The 12,905-nt window shown below is 32.1% G+C and overlaps 1 protein-coding gene across 1 annotated transcript; it reads right to left on the reverse strand.

Moving 5' to 3' along the window:
• Window positions 1-242: 242 nt before the first annotated feature.
• LOC120273305 lies at window positions 243-11,048 on the reverse strand. Its single transcript, XM_039279930.1, has 3 exons — window positions 10,347-11,048; window positions 10,025-10,258; window positions 243-389 (listed from the first exon to the last, which is right to left on the reverse strand). Exons 1-3 carry the CDS (start codon window positions 11,046-11,048, stop codon window positions 243-245), a joined length of 1,083 nt encoding a protein of 360 aa, XP_039135864.1.
• Window positions 11,049-12,905: the final 1,857 nt, after the last annotated feature.

Genomic DNA, 12,905 nt, shown 5'->3' on the forward strand with positions numbered 1-12,905 from the left:
ATTCAGCCGCGTTGGGTGGTTTAATATCTTTGGTAGCATCCGGTGTAATGCACCGGGGGTTCCAAGGTTTCCCAAATGATAACCAAATGATGATGCTGCATTTTGCCATTCTTGGTCTTGTGTGTTTGTTCTGTTGTTCTTTTACAGCGAGTAAACCTCCCTCTAATGTTAGTTATGAAGCTGGAGCTAGATGTATTCAAGGGTTGATCACTCTTTTCAGTGCAATTACGGTGGCCATGCTATCAGCTTGCATACTTCCTTTGTCGTTCAGGTTGATTTCTTGGTTCTTTTGTTCCATCACAGTGATAGTCAACATCTGGAACATTATTTCTGATACCTCGTTCGGCCTTGGGGTCTGTCATTGGTTTTACAGCCGACAGCCCATTCTGCTGTTACATCAAGTCAGGTCAATCATCTTCTCATCTCTTTATTTCTACGCATTCTCAGTATATCAGTTATATACACACACACACACACACACACACACACACACACACGAGAGAGAGAGAGAGAGTTCTTTGTAATGGGAATATTTATCCTTGTTTTTATTCATTCTTCAATCTCTTCTTTGGTGAGAAGAAAAAGAGAATAGAGCAAGATATTGAAATTTGAATTGAAAAATATTTTTAGGTTTTTTTAAAAGAATTATTTTCATTTCCATCTCTAGATGTATGAAAACAGTTTTTGAATTTTTTTGTCCTTAAGGTACACATGTAAGTAGGGTTTCCTCAAAGGTGCAATTATCAATGCCAATTTTGGTTGGTTTTATTTAAGGCATACACATAACTATGATTTCTCGGAAGTGCATATATATATATATATATTTTGATGTTTTCAGGAATGTGTTTCAAAAAACATAGGAAGTATGGGCTAGTCCACTGGTAACTACTTATATTTGTGATTGAAAAGTCTTGAGTTCAAGTTTTTTTAGATTATAATTCACTTTCTGGATCACCTACGAGAGTTTTGTGTGAGGCATATCGTTTTTCCCTCCAGAATTGCATAGGGGAGAGGGGTTTATTAAGTTGAAAATAAATATTTAGATGATAATGTTTGCATAGAGTTAGAAACTATTATTTTACTATCAAAATACTTTTATTTAATTTTTATAATGTGATTTTATTTTATAAATTTTTGAATATAAAAAGGCTTCATTCATGACTACGAACGATTAGCATTCTTAATTACTTTAAATACCAATATTAATAATTTAACAATCTAATAAAGAAAGAAGCATAGTACTAGTGAAAATAATTTTTTAAACTAATTTTATGTGTCACGTCTGTGTTGATATAAGAGTTATTTTAATTTTAATTATTTTATTTTCAGGGTTTTAATGATCGAGTTATCAAGGCATACTATAAGAGATATCCTTCGTTCAAATCCAGAAACAAATCAAGCAACCAGCAGCGTCACCACAGCTTAAGAAATTTATTTACTTAGTAAATTTTTGCATATATATTTTTAAAATATATCTAATCATATATTTATACAAATGTAAAAATAGTCCAATAAAATGTTTACCAAATTCTTTATATACCATTTTTTTTTTTAAATTTATCTTTGTACTTTGAAATGTTGAATAAGAATGTCTATTTAATTGACATTCCTTTGAAATATATGGCTATTTTACTTATTATGTTTAATTCAAACTGTCATTTTAATTTTTAAAATAAATTATGAGTAAAGATGTTAAGGGATTGTGCCACGCCATGGATCGACATCACCACACAAGATGGACCTTCTATAAAATTATTTTTCTTGGTGTTTTGAGAGAGAGAGAGAGAGAGAGAGAGAGAGAGAGAGAGAGTTCTTTGTAATGGGAATATTTATCCTTGTTTTAATTCATTCTTCAATCTCTTCTTTGGTGAGAAGAAAAAGAGAATAGAGCAAGATATTGAAATTTGAATTAAAAGATATTTTTAGGTTTTTTTTAAAAGAATTATTTTCATTTCCATCTCTAGATGTATGAAAACAATTTTTGAATTTTTTTGTCCTTAAGGTACACATGTAAGTAGGGTTTCCTCAAAGGTGCAATTATCAATGCCAATTTTGGTTGGTTTTATTTAAGGCATACACATAACTATGATTTCTCGGAAGTATATATATATATATATTGATGTTTTCATGAATGTGTTTCAAAAAACATAGGAAGTATGGGCTAGTCCACTGGTAACTACTTATATTTGTGATTGAAAAGTCTTGAGTTCGAGTTTTTTAAATTACAATTCACTTTCTGGGTCACCTACGAGAGTTTTGTGTGAGGCATATCGTTTTTCCCTCCAGAATTGCATAGGGGAGAGGGGTTTATTAAGTTGGAAATAAATATTTAGATGATAATGATTGCATAGAGTTAGAAACTATTATTTTACTATCAAAATACTTTTATTTAATTTTTATAACGTGATTTTATTTTATAAATTTTTGAATATAAAAAGGCTTCATTCATGACTACGAACGATTAGCATTCTTAATTACTTTAAATACCAATATTAATAATTTAACAATCTAATAAAGAAAGAAGCATAGTACTACTGAAAATAATTTTTTAAACTAATTTTATGTGTCACGTCTGTGTTGATATGAGAGTTATTTTAATTTTAATTATTTTATTTTCAGGGTTTTAATGATCGAGTTATCAAGGCATACTATAAGAGATATCCTTCGTTCAAATCCAGAAACAAATCAAGCAACCAGCAGCGTCACCACAGCTTAAGAAATTTATTTATTTAGTAAATATTTGCATATATATTTTTAAAATATATCTAATCTTATATTTATACAAATGTAAAAATAGTCCAATAAAATGTTTACCAAATTCTTTATATACCATTTTTTTTAAATTTATCTTTGTAATTTGAAATGTTGAATAAGAATGTCTATTTAATTGGCATTCCTTTGAAATATATGGCTATTTTACTTATTATGTTTAATTCAAACTGTCATTTTAATTTTTAAAATAAATTATGAGTAAAGATGTTAAGGGATTGTGCCACGCCATGGATCGACATCACCACACAAGATGGACCTTCTATAAAATTATTTTTCTTGGTGTTTTGAGAGAGAGAGAGAGAGAGAGAAGGGGAGTGAACCAAGGAGAATTCTTCAAACTTAAAATATCTCTGAAATTGATTTTACTAAATATTTTTAAATAAAATATGTGAAAAAGATTTATAAAATATAGTTGTCCCACCTTCAGGCAAATTTAAAATAGAATTAAATTTAATTTTTTCTATAATATATAGAGAAAATCATTTATTAGTTTTTGAAACTTTTCAAACTTCCCATTCAGTCCTTACAAAATTTAGTACCATTAAGTCCATCTTTTTTAAAACTCCATACCATTCAATCCTTCTGGTCACTATGAGCCGTGATATTTTTCAAAAATTTCAAACTACCCTTGTGGCATTTTGGAGGAGAATTGCTGCCCAGCCCAGTCTTATCAAGATATAGATTATTTGTCCATTCTAACTTGTTTAAGAAGTAATTACTGCCGTCATTGACGTGTTGAAGAAATCTCTTCTTCATCTTTTTTTTACCATTGTGTATGAAAAAAGGCTTAATTTTTTTCATAACATCCGTTGTCTTAGTACCTTCTACCGTTCTAGAACCATATCAAGCTCCGGTGGAGCAGGGCCATAGTGGCTAAGGTCTTGGTTTGAGTAAGATTGTCCATGGATAACATTAAGTGAACGCCTGCCCATGTAGCTAGGTGAAAGATTTAATGAGAATGATAGTGGAAGTGTAAGTTAGAGGCCAGGGAAAACTACCACTAAAACCCCATGTTGAGATGTGTAATTTCTTCATGATATATGGATTTATTAATGGTCATGTTCAGGAGTACCTCTGCTACTTGAGGTTTTCTTGTTGCAGGTCTTGAATGGATATATATTTATATATTATGAGGTATAGGGAAAAAGATTGTATCTATGACTGGATAAATGTTGACAGTGGACGAATTAATATGAGCACATTGGGCTCGACCTTGCTTGGGAGAGAGTTTTTGGGGGTTTTGTAAAGTAGAATTATGAACCAACCCAATGATTCGATCCATGGTAAAATGAAGGGTAGGGTATTTGAGGGTTAAATGAAAAGGTTGAAAAACCTCCATTTAACCCTCTTTTTCAAACATCTAAATTGGGGGTTTTGAAAAGTTTAATATTTTTTAAGACAAAAATATCCTTACTGGATTTAGATAATTATATCCATACCCTATAGAAAAGTTTAGGTTTTGGTTTTGAATTTGAATAGTTTTTGCAAAAAAAATAATAAAATGTTATAAATTGTTAAATAAAAATATTTAATTTACATAAATAATATTATACGTGTAAAATTAGTATAAAGTACAATTTATCGCTTCAAGGGCATTTTAGTAATATTAATATAAGACCTTACCTTCTATTATCTTTAATCCAAACATTAGAAGGTTCAATAACATCCATTTACCTTACCTTCAATCCAAACAAGGTATAACTTAAAAACTTCTTTTACTTTACTTTACACTCTACTTTACAAAATCCTCCTTCACTTCATCCATGCTAGAGCTTCTCGAGTGAGAGTAAAGCAAGTAATTTCTACTACACCAAATTACATTTATAGAGGCAGACATGGACTCTAATGAGTGGGATTAAAAAATTAAACCCACTTTTAGAATCGGTTTAAAGCAACCGGCTGTATAAGTTTTTTTATTATAAAAAAACATTAGTCAATGTCACTTCGGGCCTTTTGCAAAGTTCGGGTTGGTGAGAACTCCATTTTTCCTCTCAGTTGATCTCAAAGTTTTCCCCTATCGACAACGACGGCGATGGTGATGATGACAACAACGACGACAGTGGTGATGGGGGTTTTGGCGAGGACCTCTCTCTCTCTCTCTCTCTCTCTCCAGTATTCCCTTCTTAATTTGGTTCTTTCTTTTCAGTATGCCCTTCTTAATTTGGCTTTGGGTGGAGTATGGTTGGAGAAAGAAATACTTAGGGCATTTCTTTCCGGTGTTCTCCATTTTAGTTGTTCTACATCCGACGACGATGGTGGAGTTGGGCTGGGGAGAAGAGTAACTAGGGTATTGCTTTCTTTCTCTTGTTAAGATCCAAATCTACACAATTTCATGGTTGTGTGATGAGTTTTTCTAGTTTTTAGAAAATTAAAGATATTCTGCAATTGCCTTTCCATGCATGCTTATGGCTTATAAATGTTGTAATTTATTAATAATGTTTTTGGAGTTTTATATTAAAAATGGCAAACCATGTAAAACTCTTAATTCATCTATTCCTATGTTTTATAATGTTCTTAAAATTGGGTTGCAATCTTGCTTGGTTCAATCTAGGTTGTTTAAGTATGGAAATCATTTGAGTTTGAAGTTACACCTATGTTTGATTTTTTTTTTTTTTTTGGATATCTATCAGGCTTTTTTAAACCTCTTTTAAAATTTTAAAAAGTTATTGTATTTTTCCCCACAAACTGTTGTTTGTGGTTTGGGTTTATAGGTATTATTATATTTTTTTAATTTTGTTTTATGTTAGTTGTTGTCTACAAATTTGAGAGAAGAGGAAAATGTGAAGTTGCTAAGTTCAAGCATGTTTTAGATGCATGTTTTTTTTGTTGGCCAGATGGCCTTGATGTGTATCTGTGAAGATATTTACTCAATCTTACCTCTTTGTCATATATTATAATTATATTGTATCTGAAACTAGTGGCCATGATCTGAATACATTAAAAATCTGGAGATGTGATGATCAACTACATTTTTTGTGTCTTTTTTATTTTTTATAAACTATCAAGAATATAACTAAAAGTATTTAGAATGAGCAGTTTAACATACTTGAGTTTTTTATTTTTTTTATTTTTATTTTTATTTTTTGAATAAAAGTGGATAAACCACTGATTTATTAAAAAGGGCTTGAGTTTTTTATTAGCCACTTTGCACATGAGGTGATTTTCCATCATTCAGTTTGGTTGTATTGGTTGCTCGTATCTCATGGCTTTTTTAATGAAAGTTTTGTTGCATATATTGTCTTTTTCTTAGTTGAAATCTGCAGGTTGTATGGATATCAAACTTAATCTAGGCTTGTGCTTTGAGTTTTGAATCTTTTTGTTTGTTCGCATTGGTTTATTATGAATGCTAAATTCTGTTGATTAGTTGATGTGCTCAGCCTTCATTTAAAAGAAGTATAATTAATTCGGATTTTTTTTCCTTTCCAGTGATTATTTGTTCAAACTTCTACTTATTGGAGATTCTAGAGTTGGCAAATCTTGTCTCTAATAAGATTTTTTGCAAGGAACAAATGCCTTTTAGATATTTCAATATGTTTTTAATTAAAATTATATGGCATTTTGAAGTAATCTACTATGCATGTTTATTCTCCACACCTCCAAGTTGTTATTTGTTGTTCTGCTTTTGTTTGAATTTATCTATTTTACTTGGTCTCTTAGATGAAAAAATCAATATTTTTGTTTACTATTGTTTAATTTTTCATCTGATCTCTTAGATTATCATATTACTGAATTTTCACTTGATCTCTTACATACCAAATTGGCACTTATGTTAGCTATGTTGAGTTTTTCACTTGGATTTCTTAGATGACCAAATTAGTATTTATCATTGAGTTATGGTTGAATTTTCACCTATTCTTGTAGATAAATAATCACTTGATGAGAATTTTATGTGATAATTAAGTTTGTTTATAAAATGCTTGGCCATTGATAGGGACGTAAGTGTATGTGCCAATCGCATAATAATAGTGTGCGTAAAGCAAGATGTCCATCCGTAGAGAAGAATGAGAGTACTAGTAATAACCCTAACTCTGAAAATTAGCCTAATCGATCGAATGATGTGTGTATGAAAAAAGAGAATAAAGCAAGAAATACTTAAATAAAACAGGCGAGAAATCATGGGAAAGAATGATGTACGGACATAGCATCCCTCTAGGGTTTGATAAACTGCAGGATAAAGGTTGCCTATGTATGCAATCCTATTTGAGTTGAGAGGTTTCCAGAATTATATTAAACCCCTCAGTAGAGGGTGAAGAGTAATTGAATCGGTGCAGAGCTGATACAGACATCCATATAATCGCATTAACACTCTATGAAACCTCACTGTGGGCTAATGAGAATCTCTTAAGTAGCTAATCTCTCTTATGAGGAGAGATTACCCTTAATCCGAATACATAGTAGAGATTTGATTTCTCCTAAAATCTACTACACATGATTGCAAAAAGCACGGAGATTTCTCATTAACTCAGTCGGGAGAATTGAGGGAGATGGAGCCTCCAAAGTACCCTATGTCTAGGCTTACTCACAATTTCCTCTAATCATGACATGTTTATGCTTGGTGATTTTTTTTCTCATCACAAAACACATCGGGTATGACAATTAAGGCTTTTACCACAATAGCAATCAAGCATTTAAACACGCAATTAGACTCAAATAGAATTTATTGAAATAAAGAAAACAAGTAAATTACATAAATCCAATAACCAATGTCAGGAAATAAACCCTAGAGTTTAACTATGCCTAAACGTATAAAAATTAACCCTCCATTAGTGGAGGTCAATCATTCAACATGCAAGACATGATGAGAGACATTAAAAGCATAAAAACCTTCTTCTCAACCTTGCCATAGGTGAATCACTAAAGAAACTCTAGGAAAGCTTCCACTCACGCCTCCAAGGTGAGCTTGATGGCTACAATCTCCTTTCCCCTTGAATGTGGATCTAAATATTCTCTAGAATGACCCTTTGAGCCCTGGATATTCATCTCCTTCTTCCCGTTGCTTCGCCTCCAAGGAAAGTCTAAAAGAAATCCAAAGAATGCCTTAAAAATTCTCATCAGATCTATTTATATTTAGCTTCTTATAGGCATACGGACGTGGCTGTAAGGAGCTGGAGAAGATGTGTCATGAGCCTTACGGGATTACTTACGGCTGTAAGTCCTCGTCCTTTAGGTCTTCTGTCTATATTATGGTCTAGCTTAGGACTATAAGCGCTGGATCATAAGCTTTATTGTGTTGTCTCTTGCGATCGCCCTTACCGGCATAAGCTTTGTTTGTAAGCTCCTTTGGATGGTCCTTAATTGCGTAAGTTATACCCATAAGATCCTCTGATTTGACTTTAAATTCCTCCTTACGGGCATGAGCATGCTCGCAAGGTTCTCTGGAAATTGCTTACGGCTGTAAGTCAGGCTATAAGCTGCTCGTAAGCTACCCGGTTTGCCTTGTCTTTATTTAATCAATGCCAAGAGAGCTCCAACATCTTCTTTTAATGTATGGAATGCTTCTTTTTGGTTCCCCTTATCTTCAAGTATTACCCGAAGCTTGAAAATGTAAGACACACTAGATTTAGCATCGAATCCTACAATATAATCTTAATACAAGTCAAATGAGCGTATAAAATGATATGAACTACATGAATGGTGTACAATCATCAAATTTCTCCACACTTTAGATTTTGCTTGTCCTCAATAAAATACATTATAAACAAAGTGGAGAAAGTGTAAGACCTCGGGTGCTCAAGAATTGGGAGAGTTTCAAACGTAATCGGATTTGGACAATACAAGAATGCTAAAAAGCCCATGTTCTAAAAATAGTGAACACTCTATTCAAGGTTATCAATGTGTGTGTGTTACAAGTCTCTACTTTACTTCTGTTGACCTAGAAGACTTTAATAACAAAAATTTTACAAACAACTTTTTATTTGCAAGGTGGTAGCTTTACACAACTCCTAAGATAGCCTTTTCTCACAATGCCTCGTCAAGTGGCTTTTACGCTTAAGAGAGTTAGCTCTTTACACATATTTTACTAGAATACGATAGATTTCACTCTTCTAAAGAGGTAGCTCTTTCCCTCATTAGGGAATACAGAGTACCCGACTCATCGAGAGTAGCTTCACACATCTACTAAAGGTAGCTTTTTCCGTTTCTCAAATTTTCTCTTTTTCAAGAAATATCTTTCAAATCTGCAAATTTTTTTCTCAATTTAACAATGCTAGAAAGCAGAATGTCGGTCCATGGGGAAGAATGAGATTACTAGTAGTAACCCTAATTCCAAAATTTTGTCAAACCAACCGAGTGATGTATATGAATAAAAGAAAGTGCAAGAAGTATAGAATAAAAGAGTAGAGAAATTAGGGAAAAAACCAATGTCTGGGCATAGCATCCCTCTAGGGTTTGTTAAGTGCAGGACAAAAGTTGTCTAAGCATACAATCCTATCTTAACCGAGAGGTTTCCTAAATCATACTAAACCCCTCTTTCAAGGGTGAATAGTAACTGAATTGGTGTAGTGCTGATGCAGTCATCAGATAATCGCATTAACACTCCGTGAAACCTCAATGTGAGTTAACAAGAATTTCTTAAGTAATCTCTCTTGTGAGGAAAGATTATTCCTAATCCAGATACTGAATAGAAATGAGATTTCTCCTAAAATCTATTCCACATGATTGCAAAGAGCATGAAAATTCTTATTAACACACCCGGGAGAATTGAGGGAGACGGGATCTCCAAAGTACCATATTTCTAGGCTTACTCACAATTCCCTGTAATCGTGGTATGCCTATGCTAGGTGGGAATTTTTTTTCATCACAAAACACATCAAATATGATAACTAGGGCTTTTGTAACGATAGTAATCAAGTATATAGACACGTAATTAGATTCAAATAGCATGGATTGCAATTAAGTAAACAAGTAAATCACATAGGCCTACAACCAATGTCAAAAGATAAACTCTAAAGTTCAACTTTAGATACCCAAAAAATAATAAGTAGATCTTCTACTCACATTTGTCGTGGCTATTTGTAGCAAGTGGATAATCTTCATGGCTGAGAATGCTCTCTCTGTAGTTGTAAACAATCAAGCAATCATTTAAAAATTGGTCTTCCATTTTGTTCCGAAGTCTAGTATTGATAATCTTCATGGCTGAGAATGCTCTCTCTGTAGTTGTTGTAGAAACAGGCAGGGTAAGAACAAGTCTAATTAATCTATTAGTCAAAGGTTAAATGCTTGATTTTCTGGTCCTTGTTAACCCCTGACATACTTCAGAAATAGTAGATAAATCTTCTGATTCTGCATTTTTCAAAACATCAACTTCAAAATGTTGCAACTCCAGTCTTAATAGAATCATCTCTTCCTCACTAAAATCTTGAGAATAGAACTTCTTCGCAAGCTTACAAATATAATCAATATTAAATGACTTATAGCCATCTATTGGGTCAAGAGCTGAACTAAGAGATAGCAACTCTAGAGTATATTCATTAAACCTGCTATTCAGCTTTTGCAATTGATGATCAATTGTAGCATTAAACAACTCAACTCGAGTAATACTACCCTATTGAAAAATCACATAGTTGATTTCGTACTCGACCTTTCCGTGCAACAAAAGTAGCATCCATATCAGGAATGTCAATATCATGCTTAACACAAAAATATTTTAAATCTAATAGAAAAGCTTCCCATCCAGTTTCTCTTAGGTTTTGAATTAGCTCTTTTGTAGTTGAGACAAGGTGTAAGGCGTTCAAGATATCTTGTGATTCACGCTGCAAAGCTTGACAGAGAATTTCTGTGATTTCCATAAGTTTTTTCATAAGATGCAACACAAAAACAAAATCAAAAGACTTCATTAATGTATATACATAATCAGCATCACCACGTTGAGAAGAAGTTCTGCCTTCAGTAGAAATATTATCAAGTACATGGGAAGTTGCATTAAATATTTTAATCAAATTAGAGATGGATTTCAAGTGTGAACTCCAACGAGTATCTCCAGCACGTTGCAATGTGCAAGTTTGGTTAAGGCCTCTTCCCAACTCTAACTCATTCATAGCAAGCATTTTCACAATGTCAGCAGCTTGAGCATCCCTTAGTTCATCATTACTTTTACTAGAAGAAGTGACAACATTAATAATGAACCCCAACTTCTCAAAAAATTGATGGACAAGCTTTACTTCACGAGATGATGCAACAAGAGCAAGTTGGAGACAATGTGCAAAGCAGTGGACACAGTAAGCATATTGGCATTCATTACAAATCAAAGCTTGCAAACCGTTCCATTCACCCCTCATGTTACCAGTTTCATCATATCCTTGTCATCAAATATTTTGAATATTTAAGTCATGATGAAAAAGCACACTAAATATTGCATCTTTTAAAGTCCGAGCAGTAGTATTTTGTACATGAACAACACCGAAAAAACGTTCATGTATGAAACCATTTTTATCTAAAAATCTGAAAACAATAACCATTTTTCCCTTTCTTGATTCATCACATGCTTCATCTATAATGAGACAAAATTTTGCATCCCCAATTTCTTCACGTATTGCATGTTTTACTTTTAGAGAAATTACATGAAGAATTCTTTTCTAAATTTGTGGTGAGGTATATGAGGTATTTAGAGGAGCTTTTTCTAATACAACTGCTGCAATTTCTTGATTATAAGTTACTAAAAATTTTATCATCTCAATAAAATTACCACGGTTAATTGAATCCACACTTTCATCATGACCTCTAAAAACACATCCCTGTAATATAAGCCATCGGATAACATCAATTGAGACTTTTAATCTCAACCGATTAGCTATAATCTGTTCAACAGTATGTTTTTCAATAAGCTTTTCAATATAATAAAATTGATTCATCAAATCATCACACGATCAAACTGCAACTTTATGTGATGAATTAGGATCTTTCCCCATATGACACAAGAAAGAACAATTCTCTCCACAATTAACCTTTTTCCAATTTTGAAAATCTCCCACAACAAACTTGTTCGGATGATCACCTTTTTTTGCTAAAAAGAAAACAATGTAAGCAAAAAGTAGCATCTTTGGTTGGAGAATATTCTAACCATGGCCCAAACTTGTCAAACCAAGAAGAACAAAAATGTCGAGCATGCTTCTCAGAATTAGAGAGTGAGTAATTTTCAAGGGGATATTGAAAAGCTCCATGGTTAAGATAAGTGTGATGAATCTCATCTTGTTGATTAATGGGATATTCCCAAATAGGAGGACATAGTCCTGGATCTCTTCTAGCAAAGTATTAAAATATCTCTAGAGTTAGCTTTTTTTAATCTTTCTAGGATGAACATTTGAACTTGGAGTTTTAAATTTAGGAATAGATGATGAGGTTTCAAGATCAGGGAAAGAAGGAGTTTCAAGTTTAGGGATGGATGATGATTTGCTTTTAGTAGTTTTTTATTTTTTTTGAAATATGCATCAATGGTGGATCTCTTAGACCTATTATAATTTGTGAATAAAAAAATAAAAAAATTAATAATACATATTAAAAAAATCACAGGCTTTCAATTGTCAATACAAATTAAAGAATAAAAAACTTACATGATAGATAATTTCCTATATTTGAACAAATAAAAAAAATTATCCGCAAACAAAAGGTTTGGGATGCCCGAACGAATCAATGGGCATTAGTTTTAGGTAAATTTTATAGCAAAAATCAACCATTCAAATGACATCTGGATAATCAATGCATGTTTTATTTTAAATTATTTTATTATTTTATTTAGATTCTTATTATGAATAATTAAGCTTATCTTTTTAAAAAAATATATTTTTCTTATTTTTTTTAAAAAAAATTATTAGAGATAACATAAGTTTTTTTCCTAATTAATATAACTTTTATATAATTTTTATATTATATAAAAAAATTGTAAAAACTTGGGAGGGGGCCCAACTCCGCCTCTGGCGGTGCCCACCCAAAACTTTTATCCTAATATAAGTGGTAATTGTAATGTAATTAATTCATATGAAAAAAATAAAAGTTAGATTTTTTCCCCCAAAAAAATAGTTAAAGATTTAAGTGGTACTCTGTGAGTAGCTTGTTGCTTGATTAAAAAATAAAAAATAAAATGAATATTTTTAGAGTTTAACGGTCAAAACAAAAACAATCACAGAAAACTTACGGTC

Source organism: Dioscorea cayenensis, chromosome 2, assembly GCF_009730915.1.
Source record: "Dioscorea cayenensis subsp. rotundata cultivar TDr96_F1 chromosome 2, TDr96_F1_v2_PseudoChromosome.rev07_lg8_w22 25.fasta, whole genome shotgun sequence".
NCBI lineage: Eukaryota > Viridiplantae > Streptophyta > Magnoliopsida > Dioscoreales > Dioscoreaceae > Dioscorea > Dioscorea cayenensis.